At 50.5% G+C, this 24,464-nt stretch overlaps 3 protein-coding genes, 1 long non-coding RNA gene and 1 pseudogene across 4 annotated transcripts in view; 2 read left to right on the top strand and 3 right to left on the bottom strand.

Moving 5' to 3' along the window:
- Positions 1 to 24,464, bottom strand: part of NBAS (NBAS subunit of NRZ tethering complex) — a gene marked incomplete in the record, with an annotated part of 468,052 nt that overhangs the window by 211,127 nt on the left and 232,461 nt on the right. Inside the window, 1 exon segment of the mRNA NM_001192550.1 lies at positions 21,907 to 21,927. Coding sequence (NP_001179479.1) covers positions 21,907 to 21,927 — 21 coding nt within the window.
- LOC132346619 (protein-tyrosine sulfotransferase 2-like) lies at positions 94 to 7,453 on the bottom strand (annotated as a pseudogene).
- LOC112448823 (uncharacterized) lies at positions 8,195 to 16,071 on the top strand. Its single transcript, XR_003037253.2, has 3 exons — positions 8,195 to 14,224; positions 14,502 to 14,576; positions 14,695 to 16,071. It is a non-coding gene; the product is annotated as an uncharacterized lncRNA (long non-coding RNA).
- LOC112441484 (interferon-induced transmembrane protein 3) lies at positions 16,273 to 17,380 on the top strand. Its single transcript, XM_024999536.2, has 2 exons — positions 16,273 to 16,622; positions 17,100 to 17,380. Exons 1-2 carry the CDS (start codon positions 16,374 to 16,376, stop codon positions 17,289 to 17,291), a joined length of 441 nt encoding a protein of 146 aa, XP_024855304.1. The 5' UTR covers positions 16,273 to 16,373; the 3' UTR covers positions 17,292 to 17,380.
- Positions 19,548 to 20,747, bottom strand: IFITM2 (interferon induced transmembrane protein 2 (1-8D)). The gene is made up of 2 exons (NM_001078054.2): positions 20,468 to 20,747; positions 19,548 to 19,885 (listed from the first exon to the last, which is right to left on the bottom strand). The coding sequence occupies exons 1-2, from the start codon at positions 20,651 to 20,653 to the stop codon at positions 19,697 to 19,699; spliced, it is 375 nt and encodes a 124-aa protein (NP_001071522.1). The 5' UTR covers positions 20,654 to 20,747; the 3' UTR covers positions 19,548 to 19,696.

Raw genomic sequence — 24,464 nt, 5'->3', positions numbered from 1 at the left:
CTCCTTCCCTTTAGGTGGTCCTCCCTCGTCCCTTCAACTCATCTCTTCCTTCAAACACCAGTCTGCTCTCTCAGCATGGGTTCTCCTCTTCGGGGTGTTTCATATAAATTATGTGCCTTTTGTTTCTGTAGTATTTCACTGAGCATAGCGTTCTGAAACATGCTGTAGGCTGTGTCAGAACGCCACTTCTTTACGGCTGGTTAATGTGGTACTGTAAGAGGATACCATATTTTTTTTCTTTCTTCATCAACCTATGGACATTGGACTATTTCCAGTTTTTGGCTATTATGAATAATGCTTAGAAACATTTGTGGTCAAGGTTTTCTCTATCCACAGATTTCAGTTCTCTTCGGTCTGCATCTTGGAGTGGAAGCGCTGGGTCGTATAAAACCACAGCAGCTGTCCCCTTGGTGGTGGTTTATGGGCACGTCCTTGCCCGCCAGCGGTGCCGAGCGTGGCTTCTGCTCACCAGCTGTTCACGTGTCTTCGGAAAATGTCTGCTCTGGCCTTTGTCCACTGACTCCTTGGTCTGTGGGTCTTGCTGTTGTTGAATTGCAGTTCTTTCATATGCTGAATACTAGTCCCTCGTCAGATACATGAATTCCAAACTCTCTCCCATTTTTTAGATTGTCTTTTCACCTTCTTGAGTGTCCTTTGAGGCACAAACATTTTTAATTTGGCAAACTACAATTTATCTCTGTTTTCTTTAGTTGCTTGTCATGTAGTTAAGGGGCCATTGCCCGATCCAAAGTCACGCTGTCTTTCTTTCTAACCGTTTGCGGCTCAGCTTTTATTCTAGGTCCTGCTGTTGCCAACCCGGGTTCCTGGACTCTTTAATTGTAGAAATTGATACACGGCCAGACGAGGAATCGAGGCATGGCTTTACTGGGGCCCCTGCTTCAGGAGGAGGGAGCGAACACAAGCAACAGGGGCCCATGTTCGCCCCCAGATGGGGCGAGCTGGTCCCTTCGGTGGGTGAGGGTGTGGACCGGTGGGTGGGCCGGCCTGCGGGGGGCTTCGACGGCCTGCCCCGTTGCTGGCTCTGCGCGCGGGGCTCGTGGGAGGGCGCAGCTTTTGCACGGGCCGTTGTGTTCCAGCCTTTTTGTGTCTTCATGTCCATTCCTGGCCCCAGGTGCCCATGCACGCGGTCTCTCTTAGTCCCATTCCTGGCCCCAGGTGCCCATGCACGCGGTCTCTCTTAGTCCCATTCCTGGCCCCAGGTGCCCATGCACGCGGTCTCTCTTAGTCCCATTCCTGGCCCCAGGTGCCCATGCACGCGGTCTCTCTGAGTCCCTTCTAGTTCCTTTGTTGCTCTAGGACGAGTTGGTCCAGGTATAAGCCCTGTATCAAGAGGCCCCAGGTCACGGCCTGTCTCACTGCATCCATGAGTTTTGTATGAACTGTGAGGCAAGGGTCCAGCTTCTTCCCTCTCCATGTGGACACCCGCACCTGCACCAGCTGTGAACAGTCCTGGCAGCCTGGTCGCCTCTCTTGACCGTCTACGTATGAGTTTATCATGGACTCGAGTTTCGGTCCCACAGCCCACGTGTGTGTCTTACGCCAGGAGCACAGCGCCTCGACGACTGCAGCTTTGTAGTGAATTTTGAATCAGGAAGCAATCATGAGCCCCTAACTCTGTTATTCTTTTTCAAGATTGTTTTGGCCTGACAATTCCATGTGGATTTTAGGATCAGCCTATCCATTTCTGGAAAAAATAAAATAAAAACTGTGGGAATTTTGATACTGATTGTGTTGAAACTGAAGGTCATTTGTGGAGTGTTGCCTAAGAGCTCAGGTCTGTGAGCATAGGTGTCTTTTCGTTTATTTAGGCTTTTCTAATTCCTTTCAGCGGTGATCTGTAGTTTTCGGCATACAAGTCAAACACCTACTTGGGTAAATATTTACCAAGTATTTCAAAAACACTATTACAAATGGAATTGTTTTCTTAATTATAATCATTAGGTTAATCATTGCTAGTGATTTTTGGACGTTGATTTTGTCACCTGCAACTTTGCTAATCTCTTTAATAGACTTTTGTGGTTCTCACAGGATTTTCTACACACAGTCGCGTCATCTGCGTGTGGAGATGTTCCCAAGGCGCTTCACTTCTGAGCTGCGTGTCCCCTCCCTTTGCATTTTCTGTCTCACTGCCTTTCTCAGAGCCCTCAGAATGATGCCGGATTTAAGCAACAGCTTCATCTTGTTTCTGATCTCAGCGGAAGCTTTCAGTCTTTTTTATTATTAGTATTTTTAACTGGAGGACAATTGCTTTACCACGTTACGTTGGGTTCTGCTGTACAGCTGCAGGAATCAGCTACGAGTACGCGCGTGTCTCCTCCCTCCTGAACCTCCCCCACCCCCATCCCCCTGCTCCAGGTCATCTCAGAGCCCAGGCTGAGCTCCCTGTGTCGCGCAGATTTCTCACTAGCTACCTGATAGCTTGTGGTGAATGGTGTCGGATTCTTGATCTCCAAAGAAGATTTAGCTTCGGGACCAAGGGCCAGGCTTCATAACTCAAGAGCTTTTGTGTATCAGAGTTTTATTAAAGTATGAAAGTGAAAGAAACTGAAGTCGCTCAGTCGTGTCCAACTCTTTGCAACCCCATGGACTGTAGCCTACCAGGCTCCTCTGTCCATGGAATTTTCCAGGCCAGAACACTGGAGTGGGTTGCCATTTGCTTCTCCAGGGGATCTTCCCGACCTAGGGATCAAACCCAGGTTTCCTGCATTGCTGGCAGACGCTTTACCATCTGAACCACCAGGGAAGCCCTGAAAAGGGACAGAGAACCCTTCGGACATAGAATCAGAAGCGGGCGGAGAGTGCCCCCCTGCAAGTCTTACCAAGGCCTTGTATACTCTTATCAGACCCACTCTCACAACATGCATCTTAAATTAACAAGGTTAGAACTAACAATAGAAAGCTCTTACCAGACCCACTCCCACAATATACAAGTTTCAAGATAACAAGATTAGTCAGAAGGTTCAGTTCAGTTCAGTTCATTTGCTCAGTCGTGTCCAACTCTTTGTGACCCCATGGACTGCAGCACACCAGGCTGTCCATCACCGACTCCCAGAGTTCACTCAAACTCATGTCTGTTGAGTCCGTGATGCCAGTTAACAATCTCATCCTCTGTCGTCCCCTTCTCCTCCTGCCTTCAATCTTTCCCAGCATCAGGGTCATTTCCAATGAGTCAGCTCTTTGCGTTAGGTGGCCAAAGTATTGGAGTTTCAGCTTCAGCATCAGTCCTTCCAATGAACACCTGGGACTGATCTCCTTTAGGATGGACTGTTTGGATCTCCTTGCAGTCCAAGGGACCCTCAAGAGTCTTCTGCAACACCACAGTTCAAAAGCATCAATTCTTCACCGATCAGCTTTCTTTATAGTCCAATTCTCAAATCCATACATGATTACTGGAAAAACCATAGTCTTAACTAGACGGACCTTTGTTGGCAAAGTAATGTCTCTGCTTTTTAATACGCTGTCTAGGTTGGTCATAACTTTCCTTCCAAGGAGTAAGCGTCTTTTAATTTCATGGCTGCAATCACCATCTGCAGTGATTTTGGAGCCTCCCCAAAAATGAAATCTGTCACTTCTTCCAATTTTCCCCCTTCTATTTACTTGAAGTGTTGGAATTGGGTGCCATGATCTTAGCTTTTTATTGTTGAGTTTTAAGCCAGCTTTTTCACTCTCCTCTTTAGCGGTCATCCAGAGGCTCCTCAGTTCCTCTTCACTTTCTGCCTTTAGAGTTGTATCACCTGCATATCTGAGGCTGTTGATGTTTCTCCTGGCAATCCTGATTCCAGCTTGTGATTAATGCAGTCTGGCATTTTGCATGATGTACTCTGGATATGATTTAATAAGCAGGGTGACAATATGCAGCCTTGTTGTACTCCTTTCCCAATTTTGAGCCAGTCTGTTGTTTCATGTCCAGTTCTAACTGTTGGTCCCATTTGTTTGTTGGTTTTGCTTTTACTTCCATTACTCTAGGAGGTGGCTCAAGGAAAATCTTGCTGCGATTTATATCAGAGTGTTCTGTCTATGTTTTCTTCTAAGAGTTTTTATAGTTTCTGGCCTTACATTTAGGTCTTTAATCCATTTTGAGTTTATTTTTGTGTATGGTGCTGGGAACTGTTTTTTTCCCCCCATTCAGTTTATTCAAATTATATATATATAGTTCTTCTGTGAAACTGAGTCAACCAAAGAGAAAAGGAGAATCAAAGAAGACCTCATATGTTAAATTCTTAATTGGATTCTTTGAATTAAAAAATAAGAGTCTACAGGAGAGGCACAGGTGGTGGGCCTTGTCCCTGCAGGCAAAGCCACCAAGGCAGTCCTGCAAATCCACTTCTTAAAACAAGTTTTCAAGGGGAAAAATGCAAAATACCAAAGTTTCAAAAACCAGACTACTTCCACACTCTTGGTTCTGTACCCCAGACGGTCCTAAGATAGAGTGTGAAGAGGTAAGTTTTCAATAATTCAGCTTTTGCAAACATATGCATATACCTTCCTCATGAGGAGTCCTGTTTTGGTGATTAATATAACAGCAAATAATATGCTTGGATTAAAGGTCCAGTTTCCACTCTAATGCAGTTTCTCCTGGCAACAAAGCCATTTGCAGAGATCTGGAAATCACGAGCTTCTTAGGTGGGAAGAGGTGCTGTTCTTGTCTACCTGAAAGTAGCCTTTCAGACTGACCGGTGTTTTGTAGTCCCTGTTTCAGGACCTGGTGTGTGTGGTTGATGACTGTGGGGTGGGGCTGGGGTCGTAGTAATTGGGTGGGTTTGCATAGGGGTCATAGATGAGCTGGGCCAGCATGGGGGCCATCTAGCCCATGTCCCTCAACACATCCCCAGGAATGTGGCCAGTCCACTTGGAGAGAGCTTCCAGGTTCACAGGCTTGAGGACCTGGTATATGGAGCTCAATCTTGGACTTGGGCTGCAGGGCTTGCAGATGAGGTGGTCCTGATATAGGATGCTGTTGCTGCAGAGGATGAGCTTGAGGGAGCGCGAAGGGTACAGAACCAGTTGCTCATAGGACATGGCAGGCACTTGTCCTTGCCTCCTCCATGCTTGGGGCATACATCGCCTCGATGGCCTGCTCCACTTGGTGAGGCAGTCGTGGTAGCTGCTAGGCTTGAAGCCAGCGATGGTGACCTTGTGGGTGACCAGGGAGAACACAGAGGCTGTCCTGCACCACCAGCAGGAACTTGGAGTTGGGGAAGAGGCCAACAGGCTGATGTAGGACTTGAGGGGAAAGGAGTCTTTGTCGCAGAGGATGCAGGCTGGCTCCTGGTGCTAGGTGATCACCTCCAGGATGAAGGCCTGCATGGCGGTGTCCAGCACCTTGCCTGTCATGCCTGCCTCATCCGGCTGTAGCTTCTCTCAGCCTCACTTGGACCAGGCCTGGTGCACAGCCAGCACGTGGGGGATGATGTGGTCTCCTCTCCCCAGTGCATTGGCACGGGCGTCCAGCATGGTGCCACCCTGGGGCACGCCGCCCACAAAGATGAGGGCCATGGCCTTGCCCCAGCAGAATTCCATGCAGTTCATGCCCACCATCCCCAAGTCCTCCTGCTCCAACTGCACGGCCCGCCAGAGGCCCCACGGACCCCAGCACCACCGGCACTCCAGCACCTGCTGCCCCAGCTGGACTGCCACCACCAGGACCACCTCGAGCCAGCTGCCAGGAGTGCCCTCTGCCATGACAGGCACATGCTGGGCCTGGGGAGGGGCCACCAATCAGCGACAGGTCACTGCAGCCCCACGCACGCAGAGACTTCCCTCTGGGGCCAGTAGGGAGGCCAGGAGGCGTTCTCATCTCATTTTTCACATGTAGCTGTCCAGGTTTCTCAGCACCATTTATCGAAGAGGCTGTCTTTTCTCCATTGTATATTTTTGCCCCTTTGTCAAGGATAAGGTGCCCACTGGTGTGTGGGTTTATCTCTGAGCTTTCTACCCTGCTTCATTGGTCTATGCTTCTGTTTTTGTGCTGGTACCATACTGTCTTGATTACAGTAACTTTGCAGTATAGTCTGAAGTCAGATTCCTCCAGGAAGGAATTCCTACAGGAAGGAATCACCTGGAGGAAGCCTGATTCCTCTAGTTCTGTTTTGTTTCTCAAGATTGCTTTGGCTGTTTGGGGTCTTTTGTGTTACTAAACAAATTGTAAAATTTTTGTTCTAGTTCTGTGGAAAATGCCATCAGCAATTTGATAAGGATACATTCCTATACACTATACACAACAAAAAATCTGAAAGAGAAATTAAGGGACCAATCCCATTCACCACAGCAACAACAACAACAAAATACCTAGGAATAAACCTACCTAAAGAGACAAAAGACCTGTAGCAGAAAACTATACGGCACTGATGAAAGAAAGAAAAAACGACGTAAAGAGGCAGAGAGATACAGCACGTTCCTGGACTGGAAGAACCAATATTGTGAAAATGACCATATGCTTCCCAAAGCGGTCTACAGGTTCGAGAAGCTTTCAGTCATTCACCTTTATGTATGATGTGAGCTGTACCTTTTGTGTAGATGTCCTTTATCAAGTTAAAGAAGTGCTTTTTCCTTTTGAAACGCTTCTAAAATGAAATGTTGTTGGATTTTTGTCGGAGGCTTTGTCTGCAGTAATTGTGATAATCACATAGTGTTTTTTCTTCATTTATTAGGACCATGTATTAAGTACTTTGACTTTATTAATTGACTTGTATTCTTAAACCATGGTTGCATTTCTGGAATAAATCCCTCTTGGTCATGAAACCCAGCAGGAACCTGCAGGGGCTCTCCCAGGTACAAAGGTCCCTCCACGTGACCTGATTCTTATTTGTAGAAAAAGGCGTTAGTCATAAAAGCCTGGTTCAAGAATTAATCTAAAAGATGTGACTATGTAGTGATAAAAATAATAGCAGTTGGGCCAGAAAAGCAGGTAACAATTTAAACAGTGACTCAGCCATCACCTACCTGTCACAGAATCTTTAGTTCCTCCGGAAGGACACAGATAGCAGTGTCTGTTGCACACTCCTTGGTTGTTTCACAGATACTAACACTAAACTGGAGAAGGGAAGGGCAAACCACATCAGTATCCTTGCCTTGAGAACCCCACGAACAGTACAGAAAGGCAAAAAGATAGGACACTGAAAGATGAACTCCCCAGGTCAGTAGGTGCCCAGTATGCTACTAGAGATCAGGGGAGAAATAACTCCAGAAAGAATGAAGAGATGGAGCCAAAGGAAAAACAACACCCAGTTGTGGATGTGACAGGTGATGGAAGTAAAGTCTGATGCTGTAAAGAGCAATATTGCCTGGAATGTTAGGGCCATGAATCAAGGTGAAAGGTTGTTGTTGAATCACGCGAAGACACCGGGATTCGCTCAGAGCTTTTGTGTAATAAAATTTTATCAAAGTATAAAGGAGATAGAGAAAGCTTCTGACATAGGCATCAGAAGGGGGCAGAAAGAGTACCCCTTGCTAATGTTAGCAATGAAGTTATATACTCTCCAATGAATCCAAAGAATGTCTGGAGGTTGTAAAGACCTCACCAGACCTACTCCCATTATTTACATTTTAAGATAACAGAATTAGCCAGAAGATTTAATCCAGAGACTGTCTTCAGGCAGGACACATTATTGTTATATAATCCTAAGGAATGTAGAGAAGGAAAAAAGTTTGTTCTTTCTTCCTCCTTGAGAATTCCAGACTCTTCTCTCCTTGGGGACCCCTAGACTCCTTATCAACCTGCCTAGGAACTGACTCTCAAAGGTAAATTGGAAGTGGTCAAAAAAAGATGGAAGAGTGAACATAGATATTTTAGGATTCAGTGAACTAAAACGGACTGGAATGGGTGAATTTAGCTCAGCTGACCATTGTATCTGGAGAAGGCAATGGCACCCCACTCCAGTACTCTTGCCTGGAAAATCCCATGGATGGAGGAGCCTGGTAGGCTGCAGTCCATGGGGTTGCAGACGAAGAGTCGGACACGACTGAGCAACTTCACTTTCACTTTTCACTTTCATGCATTGGAGAAGGAAATGCACCCCACTCCAGTGTTCTTGCCTGGAGAATCCCAGGGACAGGGAAGCCTGGTGGGCTGCCGTCTATGGGGTCGCACACAGTTGGACTCGATTGAAGCGACTTAGCAGCAGCAGACCATTGTATCTACTGCTGCTGCTAAGTTGCTTCAGTCGTGTCCGACTCTGTGTGACCCCACAGACGGCAGCCCACCAGGCTCCTCTGTCCATGGGATTCTCTGGGCAAGAACAACAATGCCATTTCCTCCTCCAATGCATGAAAGTGAAAAGTGAAAGTGAAGTCGCTCAGTTGTGTCCGACTCTTAGCGACCCCATGGACTGCAGCCTACCAGGCTCCTCCGTCCATGGGATTTTCCAGGCAAGAGTACTGGAGTTGGGTGCCATTGCCTTCTACTACTGTGGGCAAGAATCCCTTAGAAGAAAGGGAGTAGCTATCATAGTCAACAAGAGTCCAAAATGCAGTACTTGGATGCAATCTCAAAAATGACAGAATGATCTGTTTGTCTCCAAGGCAAACCATTCAATACCACAGTAATCCAAGTCTATGCCTGGACCAGTAATGCTGAAGAAGCTGAAGTTGAAAAGTTCTATGAAGACCTTTAACACATTCTAGAACTAACACTCAAAAAAGATGTCCATTTCATTATAGGGGACTGGAATGCAAAAGTAGGAGGTTAAGAGATACCTGGAGTAACAGGCAAACTTGGCCTTGGAGTACAAAATGAAGCAAGGCAAAGGCTAACAGAGTTTGTAAGGGAACACACTGGTCACAGCAAACACCCTCTTCCAACAACACAGAGAAGACTCTACACATGGACATCACCAGATGGTCAACACTGAAATCAGACTGATTATATTCTTTGCAGCCAAAGATGGAGAAGCTCTATACAGTCAGCAAAAACAAGACCAGGAGCTGACTATGGCTCAGATCATGAACTCCTTATTGCAAAATTCAGACTTAAATTGAAGAAAGTAGGGAAAACCACCAGACCATTCAAGTATGACCTAAATCAAATCCCTTATGATACAGCGGAAACGACAAATAGAGTCAAGGGATTAGATCTGATAGACAGAGTGCCTAAAGAACTATGGATGGAGGTTCGTGACATTGTACAGGAGGCGGTGATCAAGACCATCCCCAAGAAAAAGAAATGCAAAAAGGCAAAATGGTTGTCTGAGGAGGCCTTACAAATAGCTGAGAAAAGAATAGAAGTGAAAGGCAAAGGAGAAAAGGAAAGATATGCCCATCTGAATGCAGAGTTCCAAAGAATAGCAAGAAGATAAGAAAGCCTTCCCCAGTGATTAATGCAAAGAAATAGACAAAAACAATAGAATGGGAAAGACTAGAGATCTCTTCAAGAAAATTAGAGATACCAAGGGAACATTGAAATGCTATGGGCCTAACAGAAGCAGAAGATATTAAGAAGAGGTGGCAAGAACACACAGAACTATATAGAAAAGATCTTCATGACCCAGATAACCGTGATGGTGTGATCAGTTACTTAGAGCCAGACATCCTGTAGTTCAAAGTCAAGTGGGCCTTAGGAAGCATCACTATGAACAAAGCTAGTGGAGGTGATGGAATTCCAGTTGAGCTATTTCAAATCCTGAAAGATGATGCTGTGAAAGTGCTTCACTCAATATGCCAGCAAATTTGGAAAACTCAGCAGTGGCCACAGGACTGGAACAGGTCAGTTTTCATTCCAATCCTAAAGAAAGGCAATGCCAAAGAATGCTCAAACTACCGCACAATTGCACTCATCTCACACGCTAGTAAAGTAATGCTCAAAATTCTCCAAGCCAGGCTTCAACAGTATGTGAAATGTAAACTTTCAGATGTTCAAGCTGGATTTAGAAAAGGCAGAGGAACCAGAGGTCAAATTGCCACCATCCACTGGATCATCACAAAAGCAGGAGAATTACAGAAAAACATCTACTGCTTTATTGACTATGCCAAAGCCTTTGACTTTGTGGATTACAATAAACTGTGGAAAATTCTTCAAAAGAGGAATACCAGACCACCTGACCTGACTCCTGAGAAATCTGTATGCAGATCAAGAAGCAACAGTTAGAACTGGACATGGAACAGTGGACTGGTTCCAAATTGGGAAAGGAGTACGTCAAGGCTGTATATTGTCACCCTGCTTATTTAACTTACATGCAGAGTACATCATGAGAAATGCCAGGCTGGCTGAAGGACAAGCTGGAATCAAAATTGCCAGGAGAAATATCAATAACCTCAGATACGCAGATAACACCACCCTTATGACAGAAAGCAAAGAACTAAAAAGCCTCTTGGTGAAAGTTAGAGTGAAAAAGTTGGCTTAAAGCTCAACATTCAGAAAACTAAGATCATGGCATATGGTCCAATCACTTCATGGCAAATAGATGGGGAAACAATGAAAACAGTGAGAGACTTTAGTTTTTAGGGCTCCAAAATCACTGCAGATGGTGACTGCAGCCATGAAATTAAAAGATGCTTGCTCCTTGGAAGAAAAGCTATGTTCAACCAGGACAGCATATTAAGAAGCAAAGACCTTACTTGGCCAACAAAGGTCCATCTTGTCAAAACTATTGTTTTTCCAGTAGTCATGTATGGATGTGAGAGTTGGACCATAAAGCAAGCTGAGTGCTGAAGAACTGATGCTTTTGAACTGTGGTATTGGGAGAAGACTCTTGAGAGTCCCTTGGACTGCAAGGAGATCCAACCAGTCCATCCTAAGGGAAATCAGTCCTGAATATACATTGGAAGGACTGATGCTGAAGCTGAAATTCCAATACTTTGTCCACCTGATGGAAAGAACTGACTCAGTAGAAAAGACCCTGATTCTGGGAAAGATTGAAGGCCGGAGGAGAAGGGGAAAACAGCAGGTGAGATGGTTGCATGACATCACTGACTCGATGGACATGAGTTTGAGTAACCTCCGGGAGTTGATAATGGACAGGGAGGCCTGGCGTGCTGCAGTCCATGGGGTCGCAAAGAGTTGGACCTGACTCAGAACTGAACTGAACTGAAAACTGCCACCAGAGGGAAAAAGCTAACTGCATGATGACCAGGCTGTAGAAATGACATAAGTTGCTCCATGTGGCACACTTCCAAAACCTGCGCTCAAGAAAACAAGAACAACTCGACCCTGGAGCTGAAGATTCACTTCACTCCAAATAAGATGATGCTCACCAGAGCCTGCACCACAATTTCAGGATGCTGGTCAGAGCTGACTGTGCTGCTCTGCACGTAGCCACCACCTGCAAACCCTCGACGCTTTCCTTTAAAAGCTCTTGCCCTGATCGGCAACTCAGAAGTGGTTTGGGGGACACCAGTCTGCCATCTCCCCAGGTTGCCAGGTTCCTGAATAAAGCATCTTGCTTCTGCAACCAACAAAACTTGTCTGTCTGCCAAACATGGAGTAATGAGCAGCTGACCTTGAGTTTGGCTCCAGCCCAGCTGGTAACAGTCGTGGTGTATATGTAATATTGGATTCAGTTTGCTAGAACTTGACGAGGATTTTAAACCTATACTCATAAGGGATATTGGTCTTTGTTTTTCTCTGTAGTCTCTCTCTCTGACTTTGGTGTCTGGGTGATTCTGGCCTCAGAGAATGAGTTAGGAAGTGCCCCTGCCTCTTCAGACTTTGGCGAGAGTCTGAAATAGATTACAGGTTGCTGTCTGCGAGGCTGCCACGGAGCTTAGACATGAGGGATGGAACCAGGGTAAGTTAAAATGCCACACAGCCCTGTGCTGAAAGTACACTATTTTTTCTTGATTAAGCACTCCTCTGATTTCTGCAAGACTCTCTCTACTTTCAGAGGCTGAAAATGTTGATTCTGAAATTTTTTGCAAAGTTTTTCCTGCTTTTGTGGAGAGATGGGCTTCGAGAATTCTCCACCCCACTATTTTTCTGTGTGGTTTTCCATAACTGGCACATGTTCCTGGTGATGGAGAGGCCAGCCCCGGATGTGGGCAGGAACTGGCTGCAGCTCTGGGACATGTGGCCTCATGTCTACTGTATGAGCTTCTCAGTGCCTCTGGTGTTAAAAATTGAGCAGATAAGTTTTGCATGTATCAGTGAAGATAGACACCAGCTAAAAAGTACAAAGACAATCCCTGGTGGCTCAGAGGGTAGAGAATCTGCTTGCAGTGCAGGAGACCTGGGTTCGATCTCTGGGTCAGGAAGATCCCCTGGAGAAGGGAATGGCTACCTACTCCAGCTCTTGCCTGGGAAATTGTACGGGCAGCGGAGCCTGGAGGGCTACAGGCCACAGGGTCACAAAGAGCTGAACACGACTGAGTTACTTAGCGCACAAAGTGAAGGTAAAGAGCCACAGAACGACAAAAGCAACGACAGATGACAGAGGGCAGCGTGGCGCCAACCGTGACTTCACGCGGGGCCCGGACCCAAGTCTAGCTCTCAGTGTGGCCACCGGGCAACGGGTGGCCCCACCCCAGCAGTCACCCCCCTACCTCGAGGCGCGATAGACACGGAATCGGGTGGCGCTGGACTGTCCTTACGTGGGGTCAGCGGCTTCGGGGTAAGAGCCACGCCGTGGGGCTGGCTGGGGGGACTCTGGAATTGGCCCAGCAGGGAGGAAAACCTCCACCAACCCCGTCGTGGGAGACGACCAGACACTGACCGCCTCGGGGCCCAGGGGGTGCAGGGCGGCCTCCCCACCACACTTGCATCTCGCTCCCTAGTCTGCCCAAGACCCAGATGGGTCAAACAGCCAGGTGTCCATTAGGCAGGCAACATGGTTTATAGTTTCTAGGGTACTTTTATTGCCCAAGAAAAACTTACAAAACTAATGAATATTGGAATTCAATAAATATGAACTACACAGCGTACTCTGTAGGTCAAGAATTGAAAGTGCAGGAGAAGCTTGCAGGCATAGAATGCCGCCTGCCACAGCAGTAAACAAGGATTTGTGGACAAGCCCTTGGCCACCACAGCCGCCCTTCTGAGGGGACTCTGGATGGGGAAGCGCGGGACCCTGCCCCAGAGAGCTGAGGTGCAGCCAGAGGAATGATTCCAGTGAGCCCAGACACTTGCATCTTCGCACTCATAGAACAGCACTAAATCATCACTTAAGATGTCTGCTTTTTCTTTAAGTAACAGTAATCTTTTGATGTTCTGACTACTTGGCTTTTGTTGCAAAACTCCTATATGTCCTGGCTCCTCCCTTATCTTCAGAGAGGCTTTGTCCCAGGCTTAAGGCCTCAGTTTCATCTGCCAAATAAAACATAATTCTCAACATTTAGTTTGTGCCTTTTTTTCCAGTCAGCACCAGCAGAGACAGGTTTACTCAGGAATAGCAGAGGAAATGCAACTCAGGATATGCAAACCATGGTGGGACACACGGAAACCCAGAGAACCTGGACAGAGGGAGAAGGGGGAGATGGGAGGGGCGGGGGTGACCAGAGTCCATTGGAGGAGCCGCGGTGCAAAGTAACGAGGTTTCCGGGGGCTGGGCCTCTGAGGTCTCTGGCTGGGCTGTTGGTGGGGTGGGGGGCGGCAGAGAGAAACCTGCTTCCTCCTGCTGGGTGGGAAGGGGAGAGGCCTTCCTGTTGGAGGTGTAGAGGGACATGTCTTCCTGTTTGGGGTCACCACTGATGCACTGAGGGCGAGAAAGCTTAGCCTGCAGGCCTGTCCCAACTCCAACTTGGGCTCAGATTCCTTAATTAATTCCATGCCCCATTCCTTGCTTCAAAGCAATCTATCTCTGGATGGAAAAACAAGATCTGTAAGATAACTGAAGGGCAATCCATGTAAATCGGGCTATTTGTCAGCTTTGGGACACCCATAATTTGAGGTAGCCTTGGTTGATTGATGCTGACGCCTCTCTTCTGACCCGAGGGTCTGCAGAAGCTACAGCTCACGAGCACCCCTCAGTACCCCTCAAAGGGGACAGTTGGCAGCGGCGTCTGTGCTTGGGCAAAGCCTTTGCGGGCAGCTGGAGGGTAAAGGGCGGTGTGCGCTTGCTGCGTTTACCTTCTGCTTTCTCCTCATGAGGGATCAGAGGCCTCTTGCTGGTCATCGAGCCTCCGTAACACCTTAACCAGAAACTTCCAGGAGGCACACATGGTTCCAGCTTTGCCCGGAGAGTTTGTCCCTTGGCTCAAAGAAAACGTGACGAGAAGCCTGTGCACAGCCCGAGGAGAGCTGGGGGCTTCCACAAGGACATACTGGGTTGGCCGAAAGGTTGGTTCTGGTTTTCTTGTAACATCTGTAATGATAGTGCCCACTGGAGAGGAGCAGAATTTACTATCCCAAATGTTTCTCTTTGGCATAAGGATTAATTTAGGCTGATTTTTAAAAAAGAAAATGAAACAGAAGATTTGGGAAGCTTTTATTGTTGCCTCCCATAACAGCCTGAAATAATTTGGATAAAGGGTTTGTTGGAGATCAGAGTCCAGTCTGTGTCCCTGCCTGGCCCAGTGAACATTTGCTTCCCAAACATTTGCTTTTCTATTTCCAGGTCAGTTTCCCCCTTCAAGTCATGAAAGCCTACCCCAGCATCTTCCCTTGTCTTTAGTTGAAGATGGTGTTTAAGGTGAGGGTCTTGGCCATTTCGATGGTGATTCAGTTCTCCTGGGTCTCTCCCATGTGTACATGTTGCTAAACTTCTGTGTGATTCTGTCCTAATTGTCTTATGACAACTTAATTCTTAGACCAGCCAAGAGAACCCAGAGGAGAAGGGGGTGCTTCCGCACGCCAACAACAACTCCGGCCGACGAGAGTCCTTGCAGCTCAGCCACAGGAACCGCCAGCACCCTGCTCGCCGCGTCTCTCTGATGGACTTTGCTCATAGCGGCCCCTTCAACTGCTTCCTTTTTCTCTACAGAGTAACATCTTCCCCTTTGTTTCCCGAATGTGTTTACAGTTTTTGCTATGACTTTCTTGTCCTGAATTGCAGTTATCTGTTATTCCTGTGTGTAAACGTTTTTGCTGGTAAAATGACTGGCTCTTTTCAAGAAGTCTGAAGAGAGCGGAGGCCTGGCCACAGAGCCAACCCACCCTGTCCCTAAGGAGGGGGCACAGCCCCAAGCCCAGGAACTGTCCTGCCAGCATGCCGGCTCCCTCTGGAGCCACCCCAGGTCCCATGAGAAATGAGGGGGGGCAGGCCACACGGGCTGCTGGGTGCTGACCTGCAACCAGGAAGGACCCAAACCCCACCTGGAGCGGGGACTCAGGACTGGGGGGCCAGTGCCCCTCAGAGGGGAGGCCTGTGCGGCTGGGGGGCTGGCGGTGGGGGCGGGGCTCCTCTGGGCCCTGGGGTGAGGCTGAGTGGGGCCTGGCAGGGGCCCGAGTGGGGACAGTGGGCGCGGCAGCAGGCTTGGGCCTGAGACCCCCAGGCTGGGGAAGGGTCCCCAGACCACATCCCTAAATAGGGAAGGGGATGTGGCTAACACAGGGCCTGACTCGGGTGTTAAGGGAAGTAGAACTCATAACCCCAAACAAGCCTCTTTGGTACATTGATTATTTTAACTGGTTATTTTTAATTCTGAGGCTGAGTAGAAGTCAGCCTACGAGAGACATTTAATGAACAAGGCAAACCTCCCTGTAAGGGTGACCCTATTGTACCAGGGGGCTTCCATTGTAGCTCAGTTGGTAAAGAGTCTGCCTGCAGTGCAGGAGACCCAGGTTCGATCCCTGGGTTGGGAAGATCCCCTGGAGAAGGAAATGGCAACCCACTCCAGTATCCTTGCCTGGAAAATCTCATGGACACAGGAGCCTGGTGGGCTGCAGTCCGTGGGGTCACGAAGAGTCGGGCACGACTGAGCGACCAGGGGGCGACCGCATTTCCTGGAAACTTTCATGGGTGGAGGCGGCAAGGATGACCTCTGCAGGAAACCACCCTGTTTCTGTGCTTTTCGGGGTAACTTCCCCAAGGAGGCCTCTCCTGCCCACCGCAGCCTCTCATCTTGAGCTCAGATGGCATTTAGGTGCTGACTTCAGCATTTGGGGAAGTTGCTGAGCTTTTCTGGGTCCCTCTCATAGACAGGAGGTATACAGGTTGGTAAACTGTTATTTTTCTCCTGTTAAACTGTCTTTTTATTATGACAGAGGGGAGTCCCAGCCAAAAACCTGGGAGGGTGGAAGGAAACCTCCAGCCCCTTCCAGCCTCTGGGAAAGGAGCCTCCCTCCCACTGACTCTGGTGTAACCTGACACTCAGTGGTCCACCCCACCTCCTAAGCCCAGCCCATTTCCACTTACGAAACGAAACCGGCCCAGGAAAAGGAAACTTAGGAGAAATCGAAACTCCTGGGTAAAGGAGGGCCCCCCCAAGTGTGTGGTGGCATCTGGACCGCAGTTGCTCATCTGGACTGCAGTTGCTCCGTCCCCACCATGAACCGCACATCCCAGCTCTTACTCACTGGGGCCCACGGGGCGGTGCCCCCAGCCTATGAGGTGCTCAAGGAGGAGCACGAGGTGGCCGTGCTGGGGGCGCCCCAGAGCCAGGCGCCCCTGACGACCACGGTGATCAACATCCGCAGCGACACCGCCGTGCCCGACCACATCGTGTGGTCCCTGTTCAACACCATCTTCATGAACTGGTGCTGCCTGGGCTTCGTGGCATTCGCCTACTCTGTGAAGGTGGGTGGGCACCCGGGGCGTCTCCACGGAAGTGTGTGTGAGCCTGGAGAGGCCCTGCCCAGACGGCACGTGGGGTTGGGAGCCCCCGTGTGTGTTGTTCTGCTGCATGGTGTGTGTGTGTGTCTGTGTGTGTGTGTGTGTGTGTGTGTACACGTGCAGGTCATGATGAGGCTGCAGGGGGTGCATGGGGATGACCAGGGTCAGCCTTTTGTCCCCTGGTGGGTGAGGGGCCAGTGAGGCGGCCAGAGAAAGGATGGGAGAGCCCTGGGCCTCCTGGAGAGGCTGACTGTCTGCGGGAAAGCAGATGGAGACCCCAGGAGGGGAGGAGCGCTCACCGGCCACTGTCGCGCTCAGACTCCAGGGGACAGGCGGGCGTGGGTCCCCGCTGGGAAGAACGGGGCAGTGGGGACCAGCGGGGGAGGGCCTGAGCCACAGGCCCGGCGGTCACCTGGACCCGCACCACCTCTCCTCCTGCAGTCTAGGGACCGGAAGATGGTCGGCGACATCACTGGGGCCCAGAGCTACGCCTCCACCGCCAAATGCCTGAACATCTGCTCCCTGGTCCTGGGCATCCTTCTGACTGTCGTCCTCATCGTCCTCGTGTCCACCGGCTCCCTGATGATTGTTCAGGCAGTCTCGGAGCTCATGCAGAACTACGGAGGCCACTAGGCCTGCCCACAGCCCGAGGCAGTCGCCCCTTTCCCCGCAGCCTATCCAGGCACCTGCCCCCGTGAAATAAAAGGAGGGTTTGTGTGTGAGGGCGCTGTGGTTTGACCTGGGGAGGGGGCCCTCGAGAGTCCAGCCTGGACGTGAGCCCGAGCCCACCTCCTCCCACCCCGCACTGTCCCACACGCTGACGCTGGTCAGTGCGGGCTCTCCTGGCGCCCAGCTCCCTCACACCCTGCGGCACGTCCCTCTCGTCACTGTCCTTCACACGGCCCCGCAGGCCCCTCTGCCGGAAAGGCAACAGGAGCGCAGCGTCCACCACGGCAGAGAGAGCCCCGTGCTGCTCAGCTAGAGGAGAGGCCCCTGCCCTGCCCCGCCCTCGACATCAGCCCCATCCCTGCTTCTGCCGTGGCCTCCAGACACGGGGGCACTCGAGGGGCAGGGCAGACCCGCCCACTGCCAGCTGGGCTGGGGCGTGTGGAGGGGCAGCGGAGCCACCCCCTCGTCCCCTGACTCCTCATGTGGGTGCCCCCTACCCCCAATCTGTCCCTACGCCAGCCCCCTGACTTGGAGAGGCTGCGGGGAGGCTGGGATCCCAGGGTGGGCCAGGAGGGAGCCCCTCTCCCTGTGGGTCTGACACCCGTGAGCGGGGAGGGGCAGCACCAAGGAAGGGAGTCCTGGAGGAGGGACGGCTGGCAGGCACATCCCTCGGGGTCGAGAAGGACTGCCTCCAGGGTGGGAAGAGCCAGTAGCCCGCAAAGCCCTGGAGTCGGCAGGGGCGCTGTCCAGCGCGCAGATCCCACTGGGTGGGCTGGGGAGGCAGAATCTTCCCGGACCAGCAGCAACAGGAAGGGAGCCAGGGGCGAGGCCAGGGGCACACCAGCCTGCCTGCCCACCCCCACCCGGGACTCATCTGCCCTGCTCTGCCCTCCCCCAGCTGGGACCAAACCCGGTGTCTTGAGGAGCCGTGCCTTCTGAATCCCTCGAGGCCCAGTCCAGGCAAAGCAGAGGCAGAGCCTTCTCCCCACGGGCTCCTGCCCCGCTGCCGACCCCCACGTCACCCTGGCCCAGGGCTCCCACCTCCCGCTCTGTCCTCCGCTCCCCCAACTCAGCCCAGCCCAGGTCACCCACAGCTGACAGGGGACACGGGACCGTCCGCTGGGAACCAGGCCGGGCCGTGGCTCCGAGGACCACAGCTGCTCACGGCCCGGCCGTCAGCACCCGGGGCCGTCGAGGGAAGGGCCCTCGGTTTCCTCTGCCTGATGCCTCGGGCCTCCTGTGATTTTCAGAAGGTCCGGGACCCGGGCCTTTGCGGCCTGCACGGGGGCTCCCACCTAGCAGGACCCTCACCGCAAATCGGTGAAGCTCAGGCAGGCTACACTCAGTGCCACCAGCCCTGGCGACTGCTGCCCGCCTGAGAGAATGTGGGGACCCCCTAGGGCCTGCCGGGGTTGGGGGTTCACAGGCCAGGCGTCAGGGTCACACATCTGTCCCCCCGTCCCTGCCTGGGAGACAGTCCTTCCTGGACTCAGAGAGGCAGTCTGCCAGCCTCTCCTTCCGCAGGACTCAGTGTCCCTGAGGCTGAGCCCTCCTGCTCTCATGTGGGACCCAAGAGAGAGTGGGCAACCTCATCTGAGCCACCGTCCTCCAGGGAGGATCCAAGTAGGGCCCAGTGGGGATGGGGCGTCCATCTCCTCTGAGTGCCAGGAGGAGGGGAACCCACTGTGAAGAGCTGCTGACTTCAGTGAGAGCTGGACAGGACTGGCCCTGGGCCCTGAGTGAGCCCAGGAGAGCCTGGGTCCCCAAAGGGCGTGTGGACGGGGTCACTTCCCAGCGCAGCCTGTGGCTGCCGGGACTCCTCCAGCCTCTCGGGGTGACACCCCAGACACCCTGTGCAGGGCACAGTGGCTCAGCAGCTGGGGTGCGGCCCCCCACCCACTCCCCCTGGGGCGTCAGAGACAGGAATACCTGCCCGGGTGTCTCTTCGCATTGGGCTAGGAGCGGCCCCATCTCCCCGTCTGCATCCCAGGCTCACAACAATGTCCCAGGTCCCCAGTGTCTGCGAGACTCTTCCACCCAGCAGGGCCCGCTGGTTTTGAGGGGACGAAGGGGTCTTTCCTCTGGGGGTTCCTGTTGACCGCGGTGGGGTCACCAGCTCTGTTCTGGCCCTCTCAGTCAGCCCGCAGCTGACTGCTGTGGGCTCCCCAGAGGCCGCCAGGGTCATAGCAGTGTCCCCTCCGCAGGAGACATCACAGCAGCTTCACAGACAAGGGTGCTTTATTGATTCAGTGGTTGACAATCTGTGTCTATAAACTGCTGCCTATGGCTTGGGGGCGCGGCAGGCTCATGCCTCGGGGGCAAAGCCACCAAGGAAGGTGGAGGCCCTGGACCGCCTCCATGGACAGCGGCTAGTGGCCTCCATGTCTACTGATCCGCAAAGCCGTCTCGTAGGCTGCCATGTAGACAAAAATGAGAAGAACGATCGATCCAATGGTCAGAAAGATGCCCAGGACCAGGGCCCAGATGTTCAGGCACTTGGCGGTAGAGGCGTAGCTCTGGGCCCCAGTGATGTCGCCGACCATCTTCCGGTCCCTAGACTGGAGGAGGAGAGGTGGTGAGGGTCCAGGTGACCGCCGGGCGCTGTGGCTCAGGCCCTCCCCTGCTGCTCCCAGTCACCCGATGGCCCGTTCCCTGGAGTCTGGACAGGACAGTGGCCGGTGATACCCTCCCCTCTTGGGGCCTCTGTCTGCGTCCTCACAGAGAGTCAGCCTCTCCAGGAGCCCCAGGGCTCAGCCTCCCTTCCTCTCAGGCCCCTTCACCGGCCACTCACACACCAGGGGTCAGGGTCCTTGCAGCACCTTCCTCGTTTCCGGACCAGACTCGTGTTCTGAAGCTGAGTGTGAAGGCTGCGCCTTCCCTGATGAGGCTGGGAAGGAGGCCGTCTTGGGGTGCGAGAGACACAGACCCCCAGCTCCACCCCATGTGAACCCAGGCAGCCTCGCCATGAGTCTCCCTGGGAACCATCCCCCAGGCCACACTCTCACACACACACAACACACACACGAAAGAGCGTGCACACAGACCCGTACACACGGGGGCTCCCCACGCACGTGCCGTCTGGGCAGGGCCTCTCCAGGCTCACACACATTTCCGTGGAGACGCCCCGGGTGCCCACCCACCTTCACAGAGTAGGCGAATGCCACGAAGCCCAGGCAGCACCAGTTCAGGAAGACGGTGTTGAACAGGGACCACACGATGTGGTCGGGCACGGAGTTCTCCCTGGGGATGTTGATCACCGTGGTCGTCACGGGCGCCTGGCTCTGGGGCGCCCCCAGCACGGCCACCTCGTTCTCCTCCTTGAGCATGTCTTGTGTAGGGAGATCGATGTGCTGAATGTAGAGGGAAAGGTTGAGAAACAAGTTTCCTGTTTTATAGTCTGAGATGCCAGTGGATTTCAGTGGGCACTCCCATTCTGGGTTAGTTTTTATTTCTCATACTTTCTATTTCCTGTTGTTTCTAAATTGGTTGGATTGTCTGGGACCTTGTTGGGTGGAACAGATGCCTGAGGCTTCACTATGACTTTATGGCCCCAATTCTGCCCGGGTGGCATGCTACTGCCAAGGTCCTGCCGGCAGCCCTTCCGGCTAAACAGAGGCCTGGTTTCCAACCTGGGGAGAACACTTGAGCTAATCATTAATCAGATTATTGACATGAGACTTTGTCTTTTTCTTAACTGTGGTAAAACACACATAACATTTACCGTCTTAGCCATGCCCAAGTGCAGCTCAGGGGCATTAGCATATCCACACTGTGGTGCAGCCACCAGTTCCATCCGCCTCCACGACTTGCCCACCCTCCCAAAGGGACACGCCATCCCCGGAAACACTCACTCCCCTCCACTGCCCTCCTGCAGCCCCTGCCCCACCGTCTACTTCCTGTGTCAGTGAATCTGACGCCTGCAAGGTCCTTTTTTGAGTGGAGTCAGACAGGGTATGTTGTTTGGTGACTGGCTTATTCCACTGAGCATCATGTCCTCAAGGTCCATCCACACTGTAGCATGAATTCCCTTCCTTCTGAAGGGTGAATAGTACTCATTTGACTTATTTTAAAGACCCCTCTAGGTAAGTTTGGTAACAATTGATTTTTACACTGTTCCTTCTCATTCAGAATAAACAACAGTGTTTTAGGCAGCTTTCGGTGTTTGATATATTTTATAGCTATTACTCCAATTTCATATGATGTGAAGAATTCTTTAGTCTGAATGTCAGCCCAAGGGTGTGTGGCTGATAAGGAAAGCTGCTGCTGTTGCTAAGTCACTTCAGTCCTGTCTGATTCTGTGCGACCCCATAGACGGCAGCCCACCAGCCTCCCCTGTCCCTGGGATTCTCCAGGCAAGAACACTGGAGTGGGTTGCCATTTCCTTCTCCAATGCATGAAAGTGAGAAGTGAAAGTGAAGCCACTGAGTTGTGTCCGACTCTTAGCGACCCCATGGACTGCAGCCTACCAGGCTCCTCCGTCCATGGGATTTTCCAGGCAAGAGTACTGGAGTGGGGTGCCATTGCCTTCTCCATGAGGGAAGCTACATTTTGCCATAATTAGAGATTCACTTTCATCTTTCTGGCAGGGATGAAGCAAGAAAAAACATACTGCACATCACAAGTCCACGTTTAGAGTCCTCTTTATAGACAGTGTTTTCCAGTTTTGTGTTCAGTTCACCTCAATCGCTCAGTCGTGTCCGACTCTTCGTAACCCCATGAATCGCAGCACACCAGGCCTCCCTGTCCATCACCAACTCCCGGAGTTCACTCAGACTCACGTCCATCGAGTCAGTGATGCCATCCAGCCATCTCATCCTCTGTCTTCCCCTTCTCCTTCTGCCCCCAATCCCTCCCAGCATCAGAGTCTTTTCCAATGAGTCAACTCTTCACATGAGGTGGCCAAAGTACTGGAGTTTCAGCTTTAGCATCATTCCTTCCAAAGAAATCCCAGGGCTGATCTCCCTCAGAATGGACTGGTTGGATCTCATTGCAGTCCAAGGGACTCTCAAGAGTCTTCCCCAACACCACGGTTCAAAAGCATCAATTCTTTGGCGCTCAGCCTTCTTCACAGTCCAACTCTCAGATCCATACATGACCACAGGAAAAACCATAGCCTTGACTAGACGGACCTTTGTTTGCAAAGTAATGTCTCTGCTTTTAAATATGCTATCTAGGTTGGTCATAACTTTCCTTCCAAGGAGTAAGCATTTTTTAATTTCATGGCTGCAATCACCATCTGCAGTGATTTTGGAGCCCCCCAAAAATAAAGTCTGACATTGTTTCCACTGTTTCCCCATTTATTTCCCATGAAGTGATGGGACCAGAAGCCATGATCTTAGTTTTCTGAATGTTGAGCTTTAAGCCAACTTTCCTACTCTCCTCCTTCATTTTCATCAAGAGGCTTTTTAGTTCCTTTTCACTTTCTGCCATAAGGGTGGTGTTATCTGCATATCTGAGGTTATTGATATTTCTCCTGGAAATCTTTATTTCAGCTTGTGCTTCTGCAAGACCAGCGTTTCTCATGATGTACTCTGCATAGAAGTTAAATAAGCAGGGTGACAATATACAGCCTTGGTGTACTCCTTTTCCTATTTGGAACCAGTCTGTTGTTCCATGTCCAGTTCTAACTGTTGCTTCCTGACCTGCATACAGGTTTCTCAAGAGGCAGGTCAGGTGGTCTGGTATTCCCATCTCTTTCAGAATCTTCCACAGTTTATTGTGATCCACACAGTCAAAGGCTTTGGCATAGTCAATAAAGCAGATGTTTTTTCTGGAACACTCTTGTTTTTTCGATGATCCAGCAGATGTTGGCAATTTGATCTCTGGTTCCTCTGCCTTTTTAAAACCAACTTCAACATCTGAAGTTCACGGTTCACGTATTGCTGAAGCCTGGCTTGGAGAATTTTGAGCATTACTTTACTAGCCTGTGAGATGAGTGCAACTGTGCGGTAGTTTGAGCATTCTTTGGCATTGACTTTCTTTGGGATTGGAATGAAAATTGACCTTTTCCAGTCCTGTGGCCACTGCTGAGTTTTCCAAATTTGCTGGCATATTGAGTGGAGAACTTTCATAGCACCATCTTTCAGGATTTGAAATACCTCAACTGGAATTCCATCACCTCCACTAGCTTTGTTCGTAGTGATGCTTTCTAAGGCCCACTTGACTTCACCTTCCAGGATGTCTAGCTTTAGGTGAGTGATCACACCATCGTGATTATCTGGGTCGTGAAGATCTTTTTTGTACAGTTCTTCTGTGTATTCTTGCCATCTCTTCTTAAAATCTTCTGCTTCTGTTAGGTCCATACCATTTCTGTCCTTTATTGTGCCCATCTTTGCATGAAGTGTTCCCTTGGTATCTCTAGTCTTTCCCATTCTGTTGTTTTCCTCTATTTCTTTGCATTGATCACTGAGGAAGGCTTTTTAATCTCTCCTTGCTATTCTTTGGAACTCTGCATTCAGATGGGAATATCTTTTCTTTTCTCCTTTGCTTTTCACTTCTTTTCTTTTCGCAGCTATTTGTAAGGCCTCCCCAGACAGCCATTTTGCCTTTTCACATTTCTTTTCCATGGGGATGGTCTTGATCCTTGTCTCCTGTACAATGTCATGAACCTCCGTCCATAGTTCATCAGGCACTCTGTCTATCAAATCTAGTCCCTTAAATCTATTTCTCATTCCCACTGTATAAATCATAAGGGATTTGATTTAGGTCATACCTGAATGGTCTAGTGGTTTTTCCCTACTTTCTTCAATTTAAGTCTGAATTTGGCAATAAGGAGTTCATGATCTGAGCCACAGTCAGCTCCTGGTCTTGTTTTTGCTGACTGTATAGAGCGTCTCCATCTTTGGCTGCAAAGAACATAATCAATCTGATTTCGGTGTTGACCATCTGGTGATGTCCACGTGTAGAGTCTTCTCTTGTGTTGTTGGAGGAAGATGTTTGCTATGACCAGTGTGTTCTCTTGGGAAAACTCTATTAGCCTTTGCCCTGCTTCATTTTGTACTCCAAGGCCAAATTTGCCTGTTACTCCAGGTGTTTCCTGACTTCCTACTTTTGCATTCCAGTCCCCTATAATGAAAAGGACATCTTTTTTGGGTGTTAGTTCTAAAAGGTCTTGTAGGTCTTCATAGAACCGTTCAG

The sequence above is a fragment of the Bos taurus genome, chromosome 11 (genome assembly GCF_002263795.3).
Source record: "Bos taurus isolate L1 Dominette 01449 registration number 42190680 breed Hereford chromosome 11, ARS-UCD2.0, whole genome shotgun sequence".
NCBI lineage: Eukaryota > Metazoa > Chordata > Mammalia > Artiodactyla > Bovidae > Bos > Bos taurus.
This window is presented reverse-complemented; position numbering and strand designations above follow the sequence as displayed.

Coding starts and splice junctions, on each gene's coding strand:
- LOC112441484 (XM_024999536.2), top strand. CDS start 16,374: ATGAACCGCACATCCCAGCTCTTACTCACTGGGGCCCACGGGGCGGTG. Junction 16,623..17,099: donor CATTCGCCTACTCTGTGAAG/GTGGGTGGGCAC, acceptor CTCCTCCTGCAG/TCTAGGGACCGGAAGATGGT.
- IFITM2 (NM_001078054.2), bottom strand. CDS start 20,653: ATGCTCAAGGAGGAGAACGAGGTGGCCGTGCTGGGGGCGCCCCAGAGC. Junction 19,886..20,467: donor CATTCGCCTACTCTGTGAAG/GTGGGTGGGCAC, acceptor CTCCTCCTCCAG/TCTAGGGACCGGAAGATGGT.